This window comes from Natator depressus, chromosome 1 (assembly GCF_965152275.1).
Source record: "Natator depressus isolate rNatDep1 chromosome 1, rNatDep2.hap1, whole genome shotgun sequence".
Taxonomy (NCBI): domain Eukaryota; kingdom Metazoa; phylum Chordata; order Testudines; family Cheloniidae; genus Natator; species Natator depressus.
Genome location: NC_134234.1, coordinates 101673683 through 101695777, shown reverse-complemented (window position 1 = coordinate 101695777; position 22095 = coordinate 101673683). Strand labels below are relative to the sequence as shown.

The 22095-nt window shown below is 41.9% G+C and overlaps 1 protein-coding gene across 1 annotated transcript; it reads left to right on the top strand.

The window, feature by feature from the left end:
• Positions 1-2110: 2110 nt before the first annotated feature.
• Positions 2111-21073, top strand: SLC10A2 (solute carrier family 10 member 2). The gene is made up of 7 exons (XM_074944706.1): positions 2111-2646; positions 8912-9030; positions 10016-10104; positions 12368-12543; positions 15461-15618; positions 17323-19105; positions 19425-21073. Exons 1-6 carry the CDS (start codon positions 2252-2254, stop codon positions 17481-17483), a joined length of 1098 nt encoding a protein of 365 aa, XP_074800807.1. The 5' UTR covers positions 2111-2251; the 3' UTR covers positions 17484-19105; positions 19425-21073.
• The last annotated feature ends 1022 nt before the right edge of the window (positions 21074-22095 follow it).

Sequence of the window (22095 nt, the reverse complement as noted above, 5' to 3'; positions counted from 1 at the left end):
GGTGGAACAAGTTTGGGAACCACTGATCTAGACCATCCCTGACAGGTGTTTGTCCAACCTGCTCTTAAAAATCCCCAATGATGGAGATTCCACCACCTCCCTAGGCAATTTATTCCAGTGCTTAACCACTCTGACAGTTAGGAAGTTTTTCCTAATGTCCAGCCTAAACCACCCTTGCTGCAATTTAAGCCCATTGCTTCTTGTCCTATCCTCAGAGGTTAAGAGCAACAATTTTTCTCCCTCTTCCTTGTAACAACCTTTTATGTACTTGATATATATTTATGTATTTATGAATTATGAGCATGTACACCCCATTAGGCATAAGAGAAGAAAAAGTAGAGGGAAACAGCAGCAAATATACTTCCCAGCTTCTTGGGAGGACTGTGCTTCCTGCAATAATCAGTAACAAACTGGCTACTTTAGAGCTGCAGTTGTTCATCTGCTCCAAATTTAAAGAATCTGCTACCAGCAGAGCATACTGGGACAGACTTTTCAGAAGCCAGGCCCAGACTAAGGACCTCAGTTCTAAACAATCCACCAAATAGAAAGATTAGAAGGCATGAAGGTACACCATCTTAAAAGTCAGGGATCTGAGTGGAACAATAAGGTTTTCCTGAGGGGGAGCCTACTGTGTTTGAAGTAGTTATGACGTGGTTTCCTCTGGTATGAAGTGTTTCTACACTGAATAATAAAATGTTTTTTGAACATCAGCGACTCCTTATACTTCAAATTTACGACCTCCCTAGTAAATGTACGTACACACACACACACAGAAACTTTAAGATGAAAAAGCGGCTCTTGGACTGGGATCTCAATTCAGATTAGTTAACACAGCTAACCACCAGGCTAAAAATTATAAGGGAGGCTGCTTCTTCTGGCCATTTTGGGATAGCACCTAAGTCCACCAAAAAAATTATTTTGGCCAAAACTATTCAGGAAATTCATAGGGCATATAATCTAAGTAAGAGGGGGAGGAGAGGAAGATCCCTGCAAATGAGAGGGTGAAGTGACAGGAGTGGGAGTACAGGGCAATAATGAGACTAGGTGTGGAGGATCAGTCTCCAGGCTGGGAAGAAGGTGTCAGGGTTTCCTACCTGGCCCATTCCAGCCTCCACGGGTCCAACTCCCTGGCTTAATCCTGGGCTCCTGGGCAGCCACTCCAGCCTTTCTGGGTCCCACAGCCACTTCACCTCCATACTGACCGCCCAGATGCGCACAAACTTGTACAGGCAGAGCCCCTGCAATATTTCCATTGTGGGAATGTTATCCCACCCCCAACTCCCCGGTTGTGCTGCCCCAATCTAAGTATAAGACAAGAGACTATAGATAGATGAAGATAGATGGGGGAGTACAAGGAACCAATGAGTATGCACATGAGTATTTGCACCATTAGGGTCTTCATTGCTAATTTTTATTTTAGCAAAATGTTTAGTCTCTAATTCTGCCCAGATAGGCAGATCTGAACACAAGAACAGCCTTGCTGATTTTGTTTGCACTTGGTGCAGAGCCCTGCCCACCACAGTCTCAGTGCAGTATAAGAGCCTTAGTTTGTTCTGGTGTTCCTTTCTGCATATTTGCTACAGAACCTATTGAAATGATGGGCATTTTGTATGCGAGTTTCCAGTGATGATAGCTGTACATACACACACAAAAAGTACCTGTTATTGTTAGAGCAATATCCCTAGCTCTCCCAAAATGTAGTTTTGTGAATATTGTGTAGTAAGTTCAATTCATGGGCTTTAAACCTGCAGTTTCTCATACTTAAGAGGATTGCTCACCATTCCCGAACCCCATTGACTTCAAAGGGGTCCTGTGCAGGGGGAGCAGTCCAACCTCACGCGCGGAATGGAAAGATTGGAGCCTTGACTTGATCACTCCTGTGAATCTCACTTTGTGTTAAAGCTATTTAACAAACCTAGCTCATGCTTTTAAATATTAACACGATTGCTATTCTGGTGTGGAACTGAACATTATGGCATGAATAAATGATTAATTAAAAGTTTGCCACTTCAGTAAGATAGCACCAATTACATACACCTTTGTGACTCAGCACAATACTAGACCCTAACCTGGTAGAAACTGAGTTCAAGTATTTATTGCTGTTTATTGCCTCACATGTCATTTAAAAAGAGCTACCAAGAGAAGAGCATTTACAGAGGGCTTAAAAGTTTGACTTGGATGAACTGAGAATTTCTTTATTTTAAAACGCAGCAATAGTGACTTTGAGAAATTTAATTTTGGCGATTTCAAGATGATGACAGCAAACTCAACCACAAATATTTCGTACTGTTCTGCAAATGCCACCATTTGCAATGGCACTTCATGTGTTACACCTGATGACAATTTTAACCAAATTTTGAATCTAGTTTTAAGTACTGTCCTAACAATCTTGTTGGCATTGGTGATGTTCTCCATGGGCTGCAATGTGGACATAAAAAAATTTTGGGGACACATAAAAAGACCATGGGGCATATGTGTGGGCTTCCTCTGTCAGTTTGGAATTATGCCTTTGACAGGCTTTGTGCTGTCACTCATCTTTAATGTGCTTCCTGTTCAAGCTATTGCTGTGCTGATCATGGGATGCTGTCCAGGTGGAACATCTTCCAACATTCTAGCATATTGGTTAGATGGGGACATGGACCTAAGGTAAGAACTTCACTTCTCTAAAGGAATTACTTTCTTTTTTAAAAATTACCCATTAATCTCTTTGGAGCATAAAGGAAGGATGGGTCAGTGGTTAGTGCAGTAGCCTAGGATTTGGGATACCGAGGTTAAGTTTTCTTTTCTGGCAGATTTTCTGTGTGACCTTGAGCAAATCACTTACCTTCTCTGAATCTCAGGTCCTCATCTGTAAAAACTAGGGTAATAATACTTCCCTACCTGACAGGGGTGTTGTGAGGATAAATACCTTAACAATTGTGAAATACTTTGAGATCTACTGATGAAAAGTGTGGTATAAGAGTGAAGTATTATTCCTTACTACACTACATATCTGTTCAGTTCTATGCACAATGGGGCTCAGACCTGGTTTAGGCTTCTAGGCACTACTGCAATATAGATTTCATAACAATTAACTTTATAAACAAAGGTCTATAATCAATTGTTGTTCTAATGTCTTGTTAAAGAAATCACCAGTGGAAAAATACTTACATTGTGTTCTTCACAATGGCTAGACTTGCAAAGTTTTTATCCAGGATCCAAACTAATTTGTAACAATTCTGTATGCATCTAGCACACATGCAAAGTTTTCAAAGAGTGTTTTGTAGTATATAAGCCATAGCCTACTTACTGGTTGCAATCAAAATGCTTCTTTGTGAGTGTGATGATCTCAGTGGCAGGGTAACTTGGCTGCAACTTCAAGATGCTGTAAAGTCAGAAATTGTGATATGTCAGGCAGCTGGCATGTTTGTGGACATCAAATATGTACTCAAGGTGAACGCTGCTCTTGATGCAAATCCCAAGACACCTATTTTCCCCATCATTTAGCTTTAACAGCCTCTAAAAAAGAGCAATATTTTTAAAGAAACTGATTACCTTGTTCTAAAATAAACAGAAAAGTTTCTCTGCTTCCCACAGAGTAACATAAATTACAGCATGTCTCTACTTCACCATATGCCAGTCTGAACGAGCAATGGAAAAATTAATAGAAGTAAGAAAGATGGGGAGCTAAGGTGCATAGATGAAGAATTTTAATATTTGTGGTTTTAATAAGGCATTTTACCACACTGCAAACAGTGAATTTCTTTGTAACTTACAGGTGTTAATGTAATATGTGGTTTTTAATACAGTATGTAATCAACTGTGCTAATCACCAGTTTTCTTGCTTTGGAGAGAAGACCTAGAAATATTATAAAAAACACTTTATTTCAGTAAAGCACTGATCAGGCAAAACCACAAAGGGAAGGAAATTCAGCAAAAAAGGCTGAAATTCTGTTTTGGTCTCAACCCATTTTACCTGGGTAGAACAGTGTATGTAGGGCCAAATCTTGCTTTCACTGACATCAGTGTAAATTCAGAAAAACTCCATTGAGTCACAGGCATTAATCTAGATTGACACTAATGTAAATAAGCACAGGATTTGGCCTTTAATTTGAGAGAGGACATTTCATGACCCTTGCAAAGGGAAAGATAAATGCCTACAAAGGGAATATTCTTCAGGTAGAGACTTTAACCCTGAGACTTCAATGGGCTTTCGATCAGGCCTTTAGGGTATATCTTTACTGAAAGAAAGAAAGAAAGAAAGAAAGAAAGAAAGAAAGAAAGAAAGAAAGAAAGAAAGAAAGAAAGAAAGAAAGAAAGAAAGAAAGAAAGAAAGAAAATAACCCCACAACAGTGGTATTGAGTCTACAATCAAGTTTTTAGCCCTGGGGCCCAAGCCCCATGAGCCCGAGTCCACTGACCCAGGACAGCTTTGATTGCAGTGTAGACATACCCACAGTGACCATTACTTCAGGCCCTGAGGATGAGGGTTGTGTAAAGTAGGGAACAATGTAAGAATCCTCATGCTTGGTAGAAGAATGACTACATGAAGGAAAATATTGCAACCAGCCTGCATTGCAAAAACCCTGCATGTCATACCACGAGTGGCTGGCCTTTAAATAGATGATATTTTATTTGTTTACACAACAGACCACCCCAAGTGTGAAAGGGCCATTGCATGCTAAGTCTTACTTCAGGGTGTAAGGTGATCACCAGCTGGGGACAGAAATAAATTTCTGTTCGTGACATACTCCGAGTGAGTTTATACCTTCCTCAGAAGATCACCCTTATGATAGATTTATGATTACTTAGTTGTATTCCCATAATGCTTAGGAGCCCCAGCCATGGACCAGGGCCCCACTGTTCTAGGTACTGTACAAACACAGAACAAAAAGATGGTCTCAACTCCAAAGAGCTAACAATCTAAGTATAAGGCAAGAGACAACAGATGAAGAGAGACAAGGGTGTACAAAGCAACCATGAAACAATGTTGGTCAGCACAATAGAAAGTAGTCAACATACCATTGAACACTCAGCGACTTGTCAAGGGTTTTTTTAGGCATCATGAAAAAGGAGAATTTTAAGGGGGGCTTTGACAGGGGATAATAAGGTAGCTTTGTGGATGTTAACGGAGAGCACTTCCCAAGCATGATGGAAAAGGCATGACAGTGCTTGTTTTAAAATGAGCAATGAAGACTGGCATCATGGGTCGATCAGAGGCCAGAGTGAATGTGAGATACATAGAAGGGAGATAGGCTGCGAAGCATCTTGAAAGTGAAGACAAGCAGCTTATGTTTGATGTGGATGGATGCAAAGAGAGGTGTACCATGGTCAAAGCTACAGGCTAGGAAAATAATGTTTGCAGCAGCATTTCAAATGGACATGAGCAGGGCAAGATTGCATTTGTCAAGACCAGAGAGAAGGATGTTGCAGGAATTGATACATGAGATGATGAAAGTCTAGATGAGAGTTTTAGCAGCCTGGATGGGTAAGAAAGGCCATATCTTAGAGATGCAATGAAGAAAGAATCTGCAAGATTTAGACATAGACTGAATGGGAGAACCTTAAGAGAGTGCAAAGATGATGCAGAGGTTACAGGCCTGAATGACAGACACGATAGTGACATTCTCTGCAGTGATTGAGAAAGGAGCTGATGGGAGGATTTGAAGGGGAAGATGAAGAGCTCAGTTTTAGCCATTTTTATCTTGAGATGATGTCTAGAAATCCACAAGATGTTGTAAAAGAGACATGCCACAATAGCAGTTCGGACAGCAGAAGACAGATCTGGGGTAGAGATGTGAGTTGTCAGCATAAAGATATTAGGTGAATTTGTGTTTGTGGATGAGATTACTCAGAGCCAGTGTGTAGAGGGAGAAGAGAAGACGACCAAGGACAGAGCCCTGTGGATCCCCAAAGAAAGCTGGAGAGAGGATGAGGTGGATCCTCCAAAGGACATGCCAAAGGAATGATTAAAGAGAGAGGAGAACCAGGAGAAGACAGTCACAGAAGCCAAAGAAGGGCAAAATTTCAAAAAGAGCAAGGCTGACTGCATCAAAAGCAGCTGACACAGCTAGGAATGAGGCTGGAATACTTGTTCTGAGCTTTAGTTAGGAAAAGGATATTAGAGACTTCTGTGAGAATAGTTTCAGTTGAGTGCAAGGGGCAGAAGCTGGACTGGAGAGGGTTGAAGAAGGAAGTGGAGGAGAACAACTCCAAACAATGATCACAAACAGTTTCAATGAGTTTAAGAGGAAGAGTGAGATGAGGTGGTAGTTGGAGGGGCATGGGTGGGTTTTTTAAGATGGGAAAGCTGAAAACATGCTTGTATTGTGAGGAGAAAGAACCAGAGAAAAGAGAGGGTAGGGAGAAAGGCAAAGCAGGGGGTGAGAATGAGCATGTGGGAGGTCAGGAAATGGGCCAGTGACCTCACCCTCTCAATCTATATAGAGAGAATCCCCTCTTGTTGCAGACATCCCTCCTCTTCTATTAGGGAAAGGAGTTGGAAGCAGAGAAGGGACAGACTTTGAGGAAGAGTGGGTTGGCCAAAGGAGAGATAAACCCATAACATCCCCTGTAACAAAGCCCAAGGCCCAAGTCCATCTTTTACATGGAGCCCTCCAACTGGAGCCTCTTGGCAGCCATAGCCAAGGGGCTAATGTGAAGGGCCAGAGTCAATGTGAAAGCACAGGGCTTCCACATGGATGGCCCTGACCTCTCAAGGATCCCCCAGGTTTGGAGGAAGGTCCCATGGCCTATTCTGTTGGCACAGTCAGGGCCAGATTCAGATTTCTGTCTTAGAGTTGTCTTCCATGGGGTTACCACAGGAGAGGGAATTTAGGGCCAGGCCTTTATCTACATTGCCCACATGCCTGCGATTCTCTTTCTTACCCACTTACCTTTTCCCTCTACATCTTCACCTCAATGGTAGGCTTTGTCAAAGAGGTGTGATTATCAACCCTCCCCACACTGCAGTGTTGATTAACCAAATAACGGAATGTCTTAAACAGAAAGAATAACTTCTAAAGCATTCACATTTAAAAACAGAAAGATCCATGAACAAATAAGGAAGCAATAAGTCTCATGCAAAGCTTCACTATTCAACTGCACTGCTTTTCACTGAGCCCATCCCTCCATCCTTTGGCCTCAATCCTGCAATATGGTGAACATAGAGAGACCCCTGATACCTCTGTGGAGCCCCAATAACTTCAGTGGGGTCCCCCCGAGGACATAGTGGTCAACCCTTACACATCAAGTTGCAGGAACACGGCCTTTGTTTGCACAATGGCTATTTAGGGCCTGATCCAAAGCCCACTGAAGTCAAAGGGAGGCTTTAAATCAAGCCCCCAGATTATGAGCTTTTGAGGACAAAGACTTTAGATTGACTTCTGTCCTGCAAAGAACCCAAGGTACTATATATATAAATAAATAATATTCTGGAAATTCCTATGAATACCCCATGAAGACTATATTTTTAAACTTGTCTAAGTACCTTTTTACCAGAAGCAGTGTTGTGACAGTCTACCAAGTAACAAGATGGTGTGAATTTTAATAATTAAAGACAGTACACCACTATTAGCTGATGTGTATCTCTCAGCTCCCACTGATTCTATGGGACATCCTTCTGATTTGTTTTCATATTTCTAGTATTTAAAGAAAGGAAATTATAAAACAATACTTTACATTAATATTAACCAGAAAAAACTGATTATTTAGAGTTGAGCCTACCCTTCGGGCTGACATTTTCCCCCTTAATTTCTCTCTTTCCACCTGGATACTGAAGGGGTCAAGTGACAGGATCTGAAATACCATATGTTATTAGATAGTATAGCCTATGATATACTATACATCACCTGGGCGGGCAGGCAGGCAGTGTGGTTCCATGGTGAAGGCACTGATGTTGATCTCAAAGAGTCCTTGGCTCTATTCCCAGTTACATAGCCTGCAGTTTGACCTTGGGAAAAAAGCGCTTCACTTCTCTTACACCCCATTTCGGTAAAATTGGACTAATACTACTTACCTCCTTTATAAAGAGATGTGGAAGCTACTGATGAACAGCTGTATATTATTACTAATGGTAAACAAGCTGCAATAGCACGGGTAAGGAGCCAAATCAAGGTTCCCCAGATAAAAATAACTGGACATATGGTTTATTCCAGTTAGAACTTACAAGGAACCAATTCAGGCACAGTGGTCCAGCAATTAAGAGCCAGTTTCTGTAGTACCTTACACCATGAGTAGTCTTATTGATTTTGTGAGTCTAATGTGACTAAAGATGGCAGATTCTGGGCTGAAGATGGGAGTACATAAAGCTTAGCAGGTCTCTCTGCTCCCATCACCTCCTCAGCAGATAATCTCCCAGTCAGTTAAGCATACCCTTTAACTCTCCTCGGCTACATCTGCACTAGGGATAGGGGTCTAGTTCCTACCTTGCACTTGCTTGAGGAGAGCCAGCACAAATATAAATAACAGTGTAGCTGCAGCAGCATCAAAATTTAGCCACGCCACGTACGTACCCACAGGGTTCAGGCAGGTTTGTATTCAGCACAGCTAAACCATGCCACCACTGCCCGTACTACTGCGGCTACGATTTATACTCATACTATCTCAGTGAGAGCTAGCACAAGTGTGCGTACATGAGCTGGGAATCATACCTCCTAGCTCACAGTGTAGCTGTAGCCCTAGGCATAACAGAATAGTTTAAGGTGAAGATTCCATCTTAACTTGAAATAGTTCACTTTTTTTTCAGTATAATCTGGCACTCTAACATTTCTTCAATTTAGTTTTCTTGTGAATTAATATGCAGGATAAATTGACTGCAGCCAGTAGCATTTCTTTCACCATTTTTCATAAACTATTAAATTGTAATAAGAAAATGGGGGAGACTTTTGGAGAGCATGAAATGAACTATAAACTTTTGCCAATTTCCTTGCAGTATCAGTATGACAACATGTTCAACACTGCTTGCACTGGGGATGATGCCACTTTGTCTCTTTGTCTATACCAAAATGTGGACAGACACCGAGTCCATCGTAATCCCCTATGACAGTATAGGTGAGTCAAATCAACGTTTTCTTTCTCTCTCTCATATCTTTCTCCTTTTGGAAGCAATTATCTTTGTACCAGCAGCCTACAGTATCCATTCTGACAGAGACTAGGGTACTCAGCACCTTACAGGACGGAGCCCTGCAGCCATTATAAAAATAGTATAGATATTTACTGTAGGGTATCAAATCTCTATATCCTTTGTGGAGATATTGTAAGGATATAGAAAAAACAGATATTGAGATTTTCCCTACCTTTGGATAAATATCTTTGCCATTTTTATAATGCCTGTAGGGCATAGGCCTGCAAGGTCCTGGGTGCTGTGGCCCTGATCCAGCATTGTAGTTAAGCACACGCTCAGATTTAAGTTAGGTTGCAAATCTGAAACCTGAAGCAGTTGACAGTGGGCACCACCAGCGGTGGAACTTAATTTGATTCAACGCACGAAACCTCACCTGGCCAGAGAAAAAAGAATGACAGCTGAATACTAGTGGTGTATTGAGGATTCAGCCCTTAATGCCCACTGGTGTAGGTTCCGGAATCTGTTCCCTACACACCAGTGTAGTCACCTCACATACTTACATTTCAGCTCCAAAGGAGAGTCATGTAAACCATTTGTGTTCTTAATATCAGCATTGGGAAAAATGCCCACAACATAAGAAGCTCTAATATGGTTGCTGCTATGGCACAGAAGAAACACCTTCAGGCAAAATGCACGTTTAATACAAAATGCACATAAACAAATGGTAAACCACACTAAAATGGCTGTATGCTTTTTTACCCTACTGAGTATATATGTAACTACTACTACCTCACAAGTTTTCCAAAGATAGTACAATTCATACTCTGATGCTTTACATTACTCTATGTGTGCGGATGTCCGTGGGTATAACCAGAAACTTACCTACAGAATCCTGCTATTTAAACATACTCTCACTCATTGTTTTCTTATCATGGCTGCTTTCTGTTAAATGTCATTTGTTCTTATTTTCAGGTATTTCACTGGTAGCCCTTGTAATTCCTGTTTCATTTGGAATATTTGTTAATCACAAATGGCCCCAGAAAGCTAAAATTATACTTAAGGTAAGATATGAAACTTTCAAATACTGATTTGAACCGTTGCTCATTGTCGGCCAGGTTATGTCTTCAATGGGACTTCTCAAACAATATGTTTCTACTCGCAAAAAATAAGAATATTAGTAACTAGCTTCATGATAGCAATGAAGTTCCCCATCTAGCAACATGTTGCTCTCATCCTGTACAAAATGTGTGTGTGTTGCATACACCATTATAAATCACCATTGTTCAGTGATTTCCCATGTGATTTGGTGTTAATTGAAATGGATTATGGACCCTATCCTACAAGGTTCTCATTGCTTTCTGAGAGATGCTGAGTACCCTCAACTCCCACTGATCATCATTAATTAGTATACATATTTTCTCATTAAAATAATCATTTTTGGTGAATAGTTATTCCCCTTAATATTTGTCATCCTTTCAGTTATATCAGCTCAATGTAATGTTTCTCTTTATGTCAAATTCATTTTCTTAACATATTCGTGTACTGTGCTGTATTTCAAAATCTACTCATAGCTTACTTATAAACTTGGACACGGTACATATTTGGACCCAAAAGACTTGACAATTGCATATTAAAACTGGTAGTTTTCTTTTAAAAAAAATAGCTTGGCAGCAATAATGGAAGTTTCAACTTTCAGACATGTTTACATCCTACACACAAACAGAAGGTGCGCAGTAAATAGTACACAGGCGCAGTTTGCTTTGTGTAGGCCAATGAAGGGTCAAGTAAAGGTCAAAGGCAAGATGAAGGAGACAAAGCTGACAAGGTTTGGTTCAAATTGGGGGAAGAGCACAACTAGAATGTACTAGAATTAAATTAAACCAGATTTGCACAGCTGGACACATTTCTCTTCCCTAGAATAATCTGGTTATTAGCTCATCCCAAACCAAAACAAGGACATTCACATCAACTCACTATTCTTGTAGGCTGGGCCAAAGACCATTGAAATCAGTCTTTCCATTGAATTCAGTCAGAACTGGGTCAGCCCCATAGTCTCCATGGTTGAATAATTCACTCCACCTAAGTCCAGCTACATAACCCCAATCGTTCTCTGACAGTGTATGCTATCAAGACAGAATTTCTCCTCAGGAAAAGATTTAGCCTTTTCTCTGTCAAACACAGAATGGGATATCCATACATCCCATCACAAGGACCCAAATTAAGTGCTCAGCACTACAAAAATAAGTAAAGAAAAAAAATGTTGTAAATACAAGTTGTCAAAAGACAATAATTCCTTTGGAGACTATTGCAGTAAGAATTTAAAGTGGTGTTAAAATTTCAACCCAAAGGATTTCCTGGTGTCCCCACTCATTGCTTTTATTGTTGTCTGCAGATCTTACAATTATATGTCCTAATACCTTGTTTCAGCATATCTTGCTGTAATGGGGTTCACAAACCCCACACTGAGCATAGCCAGAAAGAAGAACAGAGTCTTCCACACTTCCAGGAAACCAGGCTAACCATATGCAGCACAGCTGCCAGAACTACCAATCATGGAGGCATGCACCCACAGCTGGGAAAACAAGCCCAGCTATAAAGGGAGCAGAACAGGGGGTGCGGGGAAGCTGAAAGGCCTGCTATGGTAGAAGGGTAACAGCCTGACCCCAGGATACTTCTAAGGGCAAGTCTACACTACATCAGCATAGCTGTGCCGCTGTAGCGCATCTGGTGAAGACATGCTATGCCAACAGGAGAGCTCTCCCATCGGCATAATTACTCCACCTCCACAGGAGGTGGAAGCAATGTCAGCAGTAAAGTCTCCCGCCAACAGAGTGCGGTGTAAACAGCACCTAAGTATATGTAATTTACGTTGCTGTGGGGAGGAGGTGTCTTTTTCACACCCCTGAGAGATGTAAGTTACATCAACTTAAGTGGTAGTGTAGACCAGCAGTAAGAAACTGACAGGGAGACAAAGGAAGACTGCAAGCGCTAGAGGTTAGGGCTGATTGACTCATTTTAGGTTAAGTTGATGGACTGGGCTAATTTGAAATGAATAGAGGCAGACCAGTTAGAAGAAAGTTGGGACCTCCAGAGAGGCTGCCCCTAGAGCAATGGATGCTTGGCTTTTTGAGTACTGTCAGCTAGCTTTCACGCTATCTAATGTGGCTGTTGTCAACCATTAATGTAACCACCCTTTCTTTTTAAATGTAAAACTTACTTCAACTGATTAAAAGAAAGATATGTTTGTGCGTGATTAAATCAGGGCTGGTTTATTTGATTTAGCCAAGGTTTATTTTAAAAAACAACCCTTTTTTCTCCCTTCAGGCTGGTTCCATTACTGGACTAATTCTTATACTGATCATAGCTGTGGTTGGAGGAATATTGTACAAGGGATCCTGGGCTATCAGCCCTCAACTGTGGATCGTTGGAACCATATTTCCAGCTGCCGGCTACTCTCTAGGTTTTCTTCTGGCTCGCATCGCTGGTCAGTCTTGGCACAGGTAGAGATTGCTCTGTGATATAGCGTGTGTAATCTTATTTCAGCCATAAAAGAAAATTGGCCCGTATAATGTTTTTATTTAGTGACTAACCACTAACTCACTCTTAAGAGCTAGTTATGTTACAGAATCACAGCCCACACCTTTGTGTATACATCAAAGTGAAACTTTTATTCTGAACACTTTTCGTTATGGTTTCTGGCTATTCTCTATTTCCACACAGCCTTCCTCAAAGTGGTTGGGAATACAGTAGAGTTCCCTAGGAAACACAGATGTCTTTGCACCTGATGTTTTAGAGAAGGGTGTCTTCCCCCATTTGCAACTGCCCTTCTCCTTCACAATAGGTGTCTTATCACTGTGACTAACTTTCAGCTGGAAGAGCGCTGTGTCACCCAAAGGTTGACAAATCAGGAGCCATCACTGCATATCAACCCCCTGCACACATGCATATACATATTCACACTGCCTTCACTGTAGCTCCTCTGTCAGCAAATAAAATGGCCCTGAGATTCTAAATTAGCTCTCCTGGTTCACAGGACATAGCCCAGTTACAGGATCCAGTAGTAAGCAATATAAAATAATAGAAATATAGAGCTGGAGGGGATTTTGAAAGGTCATCTAGTCCTCTCCCCCTGCACTGAGGCAGAACTAAGTATATCTAGACCATTCTTGGTGGGTGTTTGACCAACCTGGTCTTAAAAACCTCCAACGACAGGGATTCCACAACTTCCCTTGGAAGCCTAGTCCAGAAAATTTCCTAATATCTAATCTAAGTCTCCCTTGCTGCAGATTAAGTTCATTACTTCTTGTCCTACCCTCTGTAGACATGGAAAACAATTGATCACCAACCTCTTTATAACAGCCTTTAACATGTTTGAGGTGGGGAGGGGGAAATAACTCTTTTCTCAACACTAAACACGTCTAGTTGTTTTTTTAAAAAACCTTTTCTCATGGGTCAGGTTTTCTAAACCATTTATCATTTTTGTTGCTCTTTCCAATTTGTCCACATCTTTCCTAAACTAGAACTCACAACTGGACACCATATTCTCGCTGAGGCCTCACCAGTGCTCAGTAGAGTGGGACAATTACCTCGCATGAATGACTAGCCTTTTTCACATTGTTGACCCATACTCAATTTGTGATCCACTATGCACATGCATACATAGGCTCACATCCTTTTCAGCAGTGCTACCACCTAGCCAGTTATTTCCCATTTTGTAGTTGTGCTTTTGATTTTTTTTTCTTCCTAAGTGTAATGCTTTGCACTTGTCTTAGCTGAATTTCATCTTGTTGCTGTCAGACCATTTCTCTAATTTGTCCAGGTAATTTTGAATTCTAATCCTGTCCTCTTAAGTGCTAGCAGCCTCTCCCAGCCTGGTGTCATCTGCAGATTTTATAAGCACACTCTCCACTGCATTATCCAAGTCATTAATGAAAATATTGACTACTGGACCCAAGACTGACCCCCATCAGATCCCACTATATAAGTTCTCTCAATTTGATAGCAAATTATAACTATCCTTTGAATCTGGTCAGCCAACCAGTTTTTCATTCACCTTGTTATAATTTCTTCCAAGCCACATTTCCGTAGATTGCTTATGAGAAAGTCATGTGGGACTGCATCAAAAGCCTTACTAAACATCAAGATATTACATCTACAGCTTCCCCCCACTCCACTAAATCAGTAACCTTGTCAAAGAAGAAAATTAGGTTTGCTCGACATGATTTGTTCTTGACAAATCCATGCTGGCTATTCCTTATAACCCTGTTATCCTCTAGGTTCTTACAAAGAAATTGTTTAATAATTTCTTTAGTATCTTTCAGGTATCAAACTTAGGCCAACTGGTCTATAATTACCTGCATCCTCTTTGTTCCCCTTTTTAAAGATAGGTACTATGTTTGTCCTTCTCCAGCCCTCTGAGAACTCATGGAAGACGGGTGAGGTCCCAAAGATCCTCGTTAATGGTTCTGAAATGGCTTCAGCTAGATCCTTAGGTACCTTAGGATGAATTTCATCAGGCCCTGTTGACTTGAATACATTTAACTTATTTAAATATTCTTTAACCTGTTCTTTCCCTATTTTAGCTTCCATTCTTTCCCCCTTGGGGTTAATATTAATTGTTTTAAGCATCTGGACAGAATTAACCTTTTTAGTGAAGACTGAAGCAAACTAGGTATTAAACACCACAGCCTTCTTGATATCATCAGTTATTAGCTTTTTTGCTGCTAAGTAGAGGATCTACACTTTCCTTCATCTTTCTCTTGCTCCTCATGTATTTATACAACCTCTTCTTATTGCCTTTTATATCCCTTACTAGGTGTAACTCATTTTGTGCCTTAGCTTTTCTGATTCTACATGCTTGTGCTATTATTTTGTATGCATCCTTCGACATTTATCCATGTTTCCACTTTTTGTATATTATACCTATACTAGACAATATGTAAATTCCCCTCATCCCACCCTTGTGGCTATGTTATACCGTCTTCCACTACTTTATCAATCTATGCTATGTCATTTGCAAACTTTGCAAATAAGTTTGATATGTCATATGCTGTGGGTCACTAACAACTTGATCCAAAGCCCATGAAATCCATAGACTCCCACTGACTTCAAGGGGCATACAATCATACCTTAAATTCACTGGACAATTTTCCAAGCATGAGCAATGCTATATCACCACGTGAAAGATGTTGAGAAGAAAATCCTGCATTACTACAGAGGTCTCTGTACATTTGTGAAATGGGTCCTTTCCAATGCTCCCATTTGATTGAGTTCTGTGACTGGATTATGTAAACTAGATGGTTCTTTGCTGCCCGGATATCTCTGATTGTATGTCTCTTACATTCATTTGTATTCTTTCAAAATACATTGGAACAATAGGATACTATTTTAAATTTTTCTTTTTATCATTCCCTTTAGATGTCGTACAGTAGCTCTGGAAACAGGCATGCAGAACACTCAACTGTGTACAACTATAGTGCAGCTGTCCTTCAACCCTGAACAGCTTGCACTGATGTTTACTTTTCCACTCATCTACAGTATTTTCCAGATAGTGTTTGCTTTAATGTTTGTAGGAGGTAAGCCACAAATATCTTCTACTATATTAATAGCTTTATTAATTATTATTATTATTATTTATTCCTGGGTGCCCAGAGATAATAAGACCATTTGGAATACAAAAATACAATATTAAATGATAATCCAAATGATGTGTCCCCATTGTGCTAGGCACTGTACAAAAGATAGGAGACATGGGCTTCAATTCTGCATTCTGGCTGGGCCCTTTACTCCAGCATAAAGGGGCTCTAAACATCTAGAATTGGCCATTGGGAATGCCCCCAATTCAGGAGCATCCCCTGGAAGGCACGCCTAGGGTATGACCAGGGTAGGAAGGAGGTGCACTAGCACAGAGCAGATGTGACTGGACCTAGTGCACTCCAACTATTCTGAGCAGTTGCAACAGCCCATACAGGACCAGGACAGCAGAAACTATAGCTGACCCTGCTGCTACTCTTTTCTACTTCCTATATGAAAGGTGTTTTAGTGGATAGGGCGCTGAACTGGGACTCGAGTGACCTGCATTCAGTTTCTGGCTTGGCCACAGACTTCGTGTGACCTTAGGCAAGTCACCGCGTCTACTCTGTGCCTCAGTTCCCCATCTGTGAAATGGGAATAATACTTCACAGGGCTATTGTAAGGGTAAAATCCATTAGTGAATGTGAGGTACACAGATACTGTGATAACATAGATATGCTGGAAGTGTAGCTAAAGCCTCATCCCTCTTCCTATCTTTTTACACCACATAAATGGGCCAGAGCAGTGGGGGCCTAGAAAGGGGAGACAGTGTGACCTCATGGATAGAGCACTAGCTGGGGAGTCAGGAGCCCTGGGTTCTAGTCCTCAATCTGCCAGTGGTCAGCTGCTTTTAAGTCAATTCACAGCTATGTGCCTGGATTTCCCCATCTGTAAAATGGGGATAATTTATACTGCTCTCCTTTTAAAGCAGCTTGAGAGCTAATGATGTTATAAACTAGCCAGATGGCGGTGGTGTTATTATAAGTTCCAGTTCTGTCCAGGGGAAAGATACCTCCAACCCAGACATTATGAGAGACAGCCATAAGGCTGCCTCCTCAATAACTCCTCACAAGCTTTCGTGTAGGGGACATGAGCACAGCATGCAGCACTGCAGAGATTCCAGGCCAAGCTGTAGCCTACAAGCCAGCCTAGGGAGTCTGCCATAAATTAGGCTGCCAGGCCCCTTCAAATTTTGGGAATGCCCTAGGATTGGAAGGTCAAAAAGGTGACAATGACATCTTAGCCACTGTCCCCATCCACTGCAAGTTCTGTTTTGCACCTCTAAAAAGACACAAAATCTCACACACCCCCACCCTCCCCGGAATCCAAGAGGTACAAATGTGTCACTTAACTATTCTTCCCCTACTCCCTCAGCTCCTGTACCAAGTACAGTCAGAACTGAGAATTGGTGCCAGGGACATTGCTCTAAATTAAACAATACAATTAAAGCCTATAATCCACTGGATGATCAGAAGACAGTCAAATTCCCAATGCAGTACAAATATTTATCTTTATTTCAAATATGTTTTTTTCCAGGATGGGTTACTGTTGACAGACTTCTGTTTAAAAAGCTATGTTAAACATTAAACAGTAGCTGTTAGTAATATTAGGAAGGTAAAAGCCCTACAGCACCATCTTAATACAGTAGCTTCTGTAGTTTATTATAATTTCTGCCTTTATTGTAACATATATATATTGATTCCTAGTCTACTACTTGCACAAAAGATTCTGTGCCTCACCAAAGACAGACTTCACAGAACCAGCAAGTGAAATTGAATCGATACCAGAAACATATGCCCAGATGAATGGAGGATTTACAGCAAATGAAAAAAGTACAAGCAACATGAACAACATTATCGTCTCCTGACATTGTGTAAAAGAGTTTCGCAATGATTGACTGGTGAAAGGTTTTTTTGTGGTTTTCTTTTTTAATTTTTGAATGAAGCTTGTACCACCAGGGTGCAAATCTAGGTTTGACACTAATTTACTACAATATTTAGTGTTCCATAATTGTCCATTTGAGCAAGAAAAGAACAGAGTAAACCTAGAGGAAAGCTGATCAAAATTTCAGGCATAAGCGTTTGCATAAGCAATTTGTTGTTTTTAATCTGACAGATTTGCTGTTTATCACAATAGGCAGATCAGATCAGGACCCTCAAATTCCCAGAGTTCCTCCATGGACATAGGGATTAAAGTGAGTTTATTTCTCATGGTCTTGGTGCGGGGGCGGTAATGGAAACCACACAATTTCAAGCCATTGCTTACAAGAGGAATTGGTAATGAAAGGATTAATTTATACTAAAGCTATTATTTTAATAAGTAAAAAATGTCTCAATTTGTGCCTATATTCACTGCAGTAAAAATTTTCATGTCTTCAGTTTGGGTCAATTAGATATGAAGGTGCCTGATAGGCTGGTGATATCAAGAATTTAAAGATTTATATTATCTAAACCATGGACAGTAATTGTGAATAAAAATGCACCTATTTATTCCTGAAAATTGGAGGCTACTGTTTGAAAATCTCCCCCTGAATGCCTGAGTGATCTGAATTCAATTCCAAGCAAACACAGTAACTCTGTAAACCCCAAACATATTCAATAGCCCAAATTCTGCAGTCCTTGCACAAGGAAAACTTACATTAAAGCCAATGAAAGGTTAGTTGAATAAGGACCTCAAGAATGAGCCAAATATCAACACATGGAAATGATCACTCTTTTTCAGAGATTGGTTAACTCAAGCAAACATTTCTAGGTGTTGTAAGTTCCCTACCGCACACATTAAAGCACTTTATATTTTCTATCCAAAATATGGATTTTGAAAACAATTTAGGAAAGGAATTTAAGCTCCTGCCATTCAGTTTTTCACTATTTCAGAAACGTGCTCAGTATCAGAGAGTGAATTACTTTAATGTACTAGATGTGGGGGAAAGGGTCCTAAAATCATTCATCACATAGCAAAGCGCTGGAAAGCCTGAAGTTGTATTGATTTGGGAGCTGAGTGTTCCTAACCTTCTAGGAAGTGCTCAGTATTTGGCATGAACTAGCTCATACCACCATTTTCACTTTTATTTAAACAGGCAGGTGCACAGCAGCCTAATCTGGAGAGATCATAAATGTGAAAAGAAACTCAGTAAGCAAAAGATAAGCATTTAACTCCAACAGCTGTGGTAAATGTCTTTGGACCCGATTCTGTTCCCCTTGGGTCAATGGGAGTTCTACTGTTAACCTCACATGTGTTAGGGAGCTGTCTTCATGTTTGTTCCTGTTTAAACTGAGAAGCAAGGCAGAATTCAGCTTTGCTCATGTAATATTCCTTTCTGCTCACCTCTGAGCTTTTGAAATGAAAATTTTCTGTACATTATTTTAATGTATTTTGAAAATATATTAAGTTTCATAATTTGTCTTGCTTGTATCATATTAAAGCATGTGTCACAGGATACACTCACTGCTGAGATGGCCTCCTCCTGGTTGCTCTGGGAATTAGCTCAGGGTACGTCTATAGTACAAAATTATTTAGAAATTATTCTATTCGAATTTTTGGAAGCTATTTTATACATTCAGTCTTCTGTGTCCCCACTAAAGCGCGTGAATTCGGCGTATTGCGTCCACAGTACCAAGGCTAGCATCGAATGTCGGAGTGGTGCACTGTGGGTAGGTATCCCACAGTTCCTGCAGTCCCTGCCGCCCATTGGAATTCTGGGTTAAGCTTCCAGTGCATGATGGGACAAAAACATTCTCGCGGGAGTTTCTGGGTATGTGTCGTCAGACAGCTAAGGCAGACAATCATTTCGTGCCTTTTTGGCGTGCAGACGCCATACTTCTTTCAGCAGATGGTGCACAGCTGCTCTCCTGCTACTATGAATACACCTCTCCAACTCAACTCTGCTCAGCCATCATGAACCGAGCAGCACAGCTTCCGCCGCCAACTCTGCTCTCCCACTATTGCCGCGCTTCCGAGCTTCTCCATGTTGTCTGTCCTGGGCTGCCACCTCCGTGAAAGCCACAGAAGACAACCATTTTCAGCCTTTTTTCGGCTACCGTGAACCAAACAGCACAGCTTCCACTGCCACTCTGCTCTCCTACATTTCGCGCCCTTTTTCCAGGATTACCCGTGCAGGCCCCATAGCCATGGAGCCCGATCAGATCTCCGCTGCAGTTTTAACCATTGTAAATACCTCACGCATTATCCAGCAGTATCTGCAATACCTGCAAAACCGGGCGAGGAAGCGACAACAGCGCGATTACTATACTGATGAGGATATGGACATGGATGGCATGGCATGTGGCAATTGGGAGATCATGGTGCTGTTGGGCCAGGCTCATGCTGTGGAATGCTGATTCCGGGACCGGGAAACAAGCACAGTCTGGTGGGACCGCATAGTGTTGCGGGTATGGGATGATTCCCAGTGGCTGAGAAACTTTTGTATGAGCAGGGCCACTTTCATGGAACTTTGTGACTTGCTGTCCCCTGCCCTGAAGCGCAAAGACACCAAAATGAGAACAGCCCTCACAGTTGAGAAGCAAGTGGCCATAGCCCTGTGGAAGCTTGCAACGCCCGACAGCTACCGGTCAGTCAGAAATCAGTTTGGAGTGAGGAAATCTACTGTGGGGGCTGCTGTGCTGCAAGTAGCCAACGCAATCATTGACCAGCTGCTATCAAGGGTAGTGACTTTGGGGAATGTGCAGACCATTGTGGATGGTTTTAATGCACTGGTGTTCCCTAACTGCGGCGGGGCGATAGACAGAACGTATATCCCTATATTGGCCCCAGAACTCCGGGGCAACCAGTACGTAAACTGCAAGGGGTACTTTTCCATAGTGCTGCAAGCACTGGTGGATCACAAGGGACGTTTCACTGACATCAGCGTGGGATGGCCAGGAAAGGTGCATGATGCTCACATCTTCAGGAACTCTGGTCTGCTTGAACAGCTGCAGGAAGGAACTTACTTCCCAGACCAGAAAATTACTGTTGGGGATGTTGAAATGCCTATAGTTATCCTCAGGGACCCAGCCTTCCCCTTAATGCCATGGCTCACGAAGCCGTACACAGGCTGTCCCTGGACAGTAGTAAGGAGCAGTTCAACTATAGGCTGAGCAAGTGCAGAATAGTGGTAGAATGTGTGTTTGGACGTTTGAAAGCACACTGATGCAGTTTACTGACTTGGTTAGATCTCAGCACCACCAATATTCCAATTGTAATTGCTGCTTGCTGTGCGCTCCACAGTATCTGTAAGAGTAAGGGGGAGACGTTTATGGCGGGGTGGGAGGTTGAGGCAACTTCCCTGGTGGCCAGTTTCACACAGTCAGACAACAGGGCGATTAGAAGAGCGCAGCAGGGCGCGCTGCACATCAGAGAAGCTTTGAAAGCCAGTTTCATGACTGGCCAGGGTATAGTGTGAGAGTTGTGTTTGTTTCTCTTAAAGTTACCCCCCCCCATATATATATGAAAGGAAATAAAGTCACAATTGTTTAAAAACCATTCTTTAGTATTTGTTGCACAAAACATTGAGAGAAATATGAAGCTAGATGGGGGAGGGAGGGTATTGGGTTCGGGGGGTGGAGCAGGAGGGAAGGACACGTCCAGAAACCAAAATAAAAAATTAGGATATGCCAGCGTTCTGCTGCTTGTGCAATCTTCTGGGGTTGACTGTGTGGGTCCCCATAGCCTCCCCCCCCCCGCCGTGTTCTTGGGTATCTGGGTGAGGAGGCTATGGAACTTGGGGAGGAGGGAGGGCGGTTATTCAGGGGCTGCAGCGGCAGTCTGTGGTCTTGCTGCCTTTCCTGCATTAGATCCACCATACAGCAGAGCATGTCAGTTTGCTCCCCCATGAGCTTGACCATAGCATCCTGCCTGTTCTCAAAGTGCACATCCCTCCTCTCTTCATATTCACGCAATGCTTTACGTGACTCCGCAATTGTTTGCCTCCACGCATTCAACTGGGCCCTATCAGTGTGGGAGGACTGCATGAGCTCGGCAAACATGTCTTCCTGAGTTTGTTTTTTCTGCCTTCTAATCTGGACCAGCCTCTGGGACAGAGTATATAGGGGCCGCATTGAAACATTTGCACCTGCTGCAGGAGGAGAAAAAGGGAGGGTAGTATTTTAAAAGATACATTTTAGAGAACAAAGGGGACACTGTTTCTCAGTGAAACAGGCAATTCATAGTACACAGCACATGTTCTTTCTGTACAAGGTCTCATTTTGCCTCTTATACCGAAGAGCCTGCCACTTTGGTGTGAGTAAGCCATCAACATGCAGCCAGACAACAGAATTCAGCTTGCAGGCAGCCTGCGGGCTCTCTGGGATGATCACTTCACACAACACCCACCACCACCACCACATACACACACACCGCGGGGCTCCAATGAGGCTCTTAAAGGGATCATCCCTGCTCAACTAAACGCGAACAGCCCAGTGTGGCTCCGATGAGGCTCTGAGAAGGGATGAGCCCTTTAAACTAAGTGCGAACAGCCCAGCGTG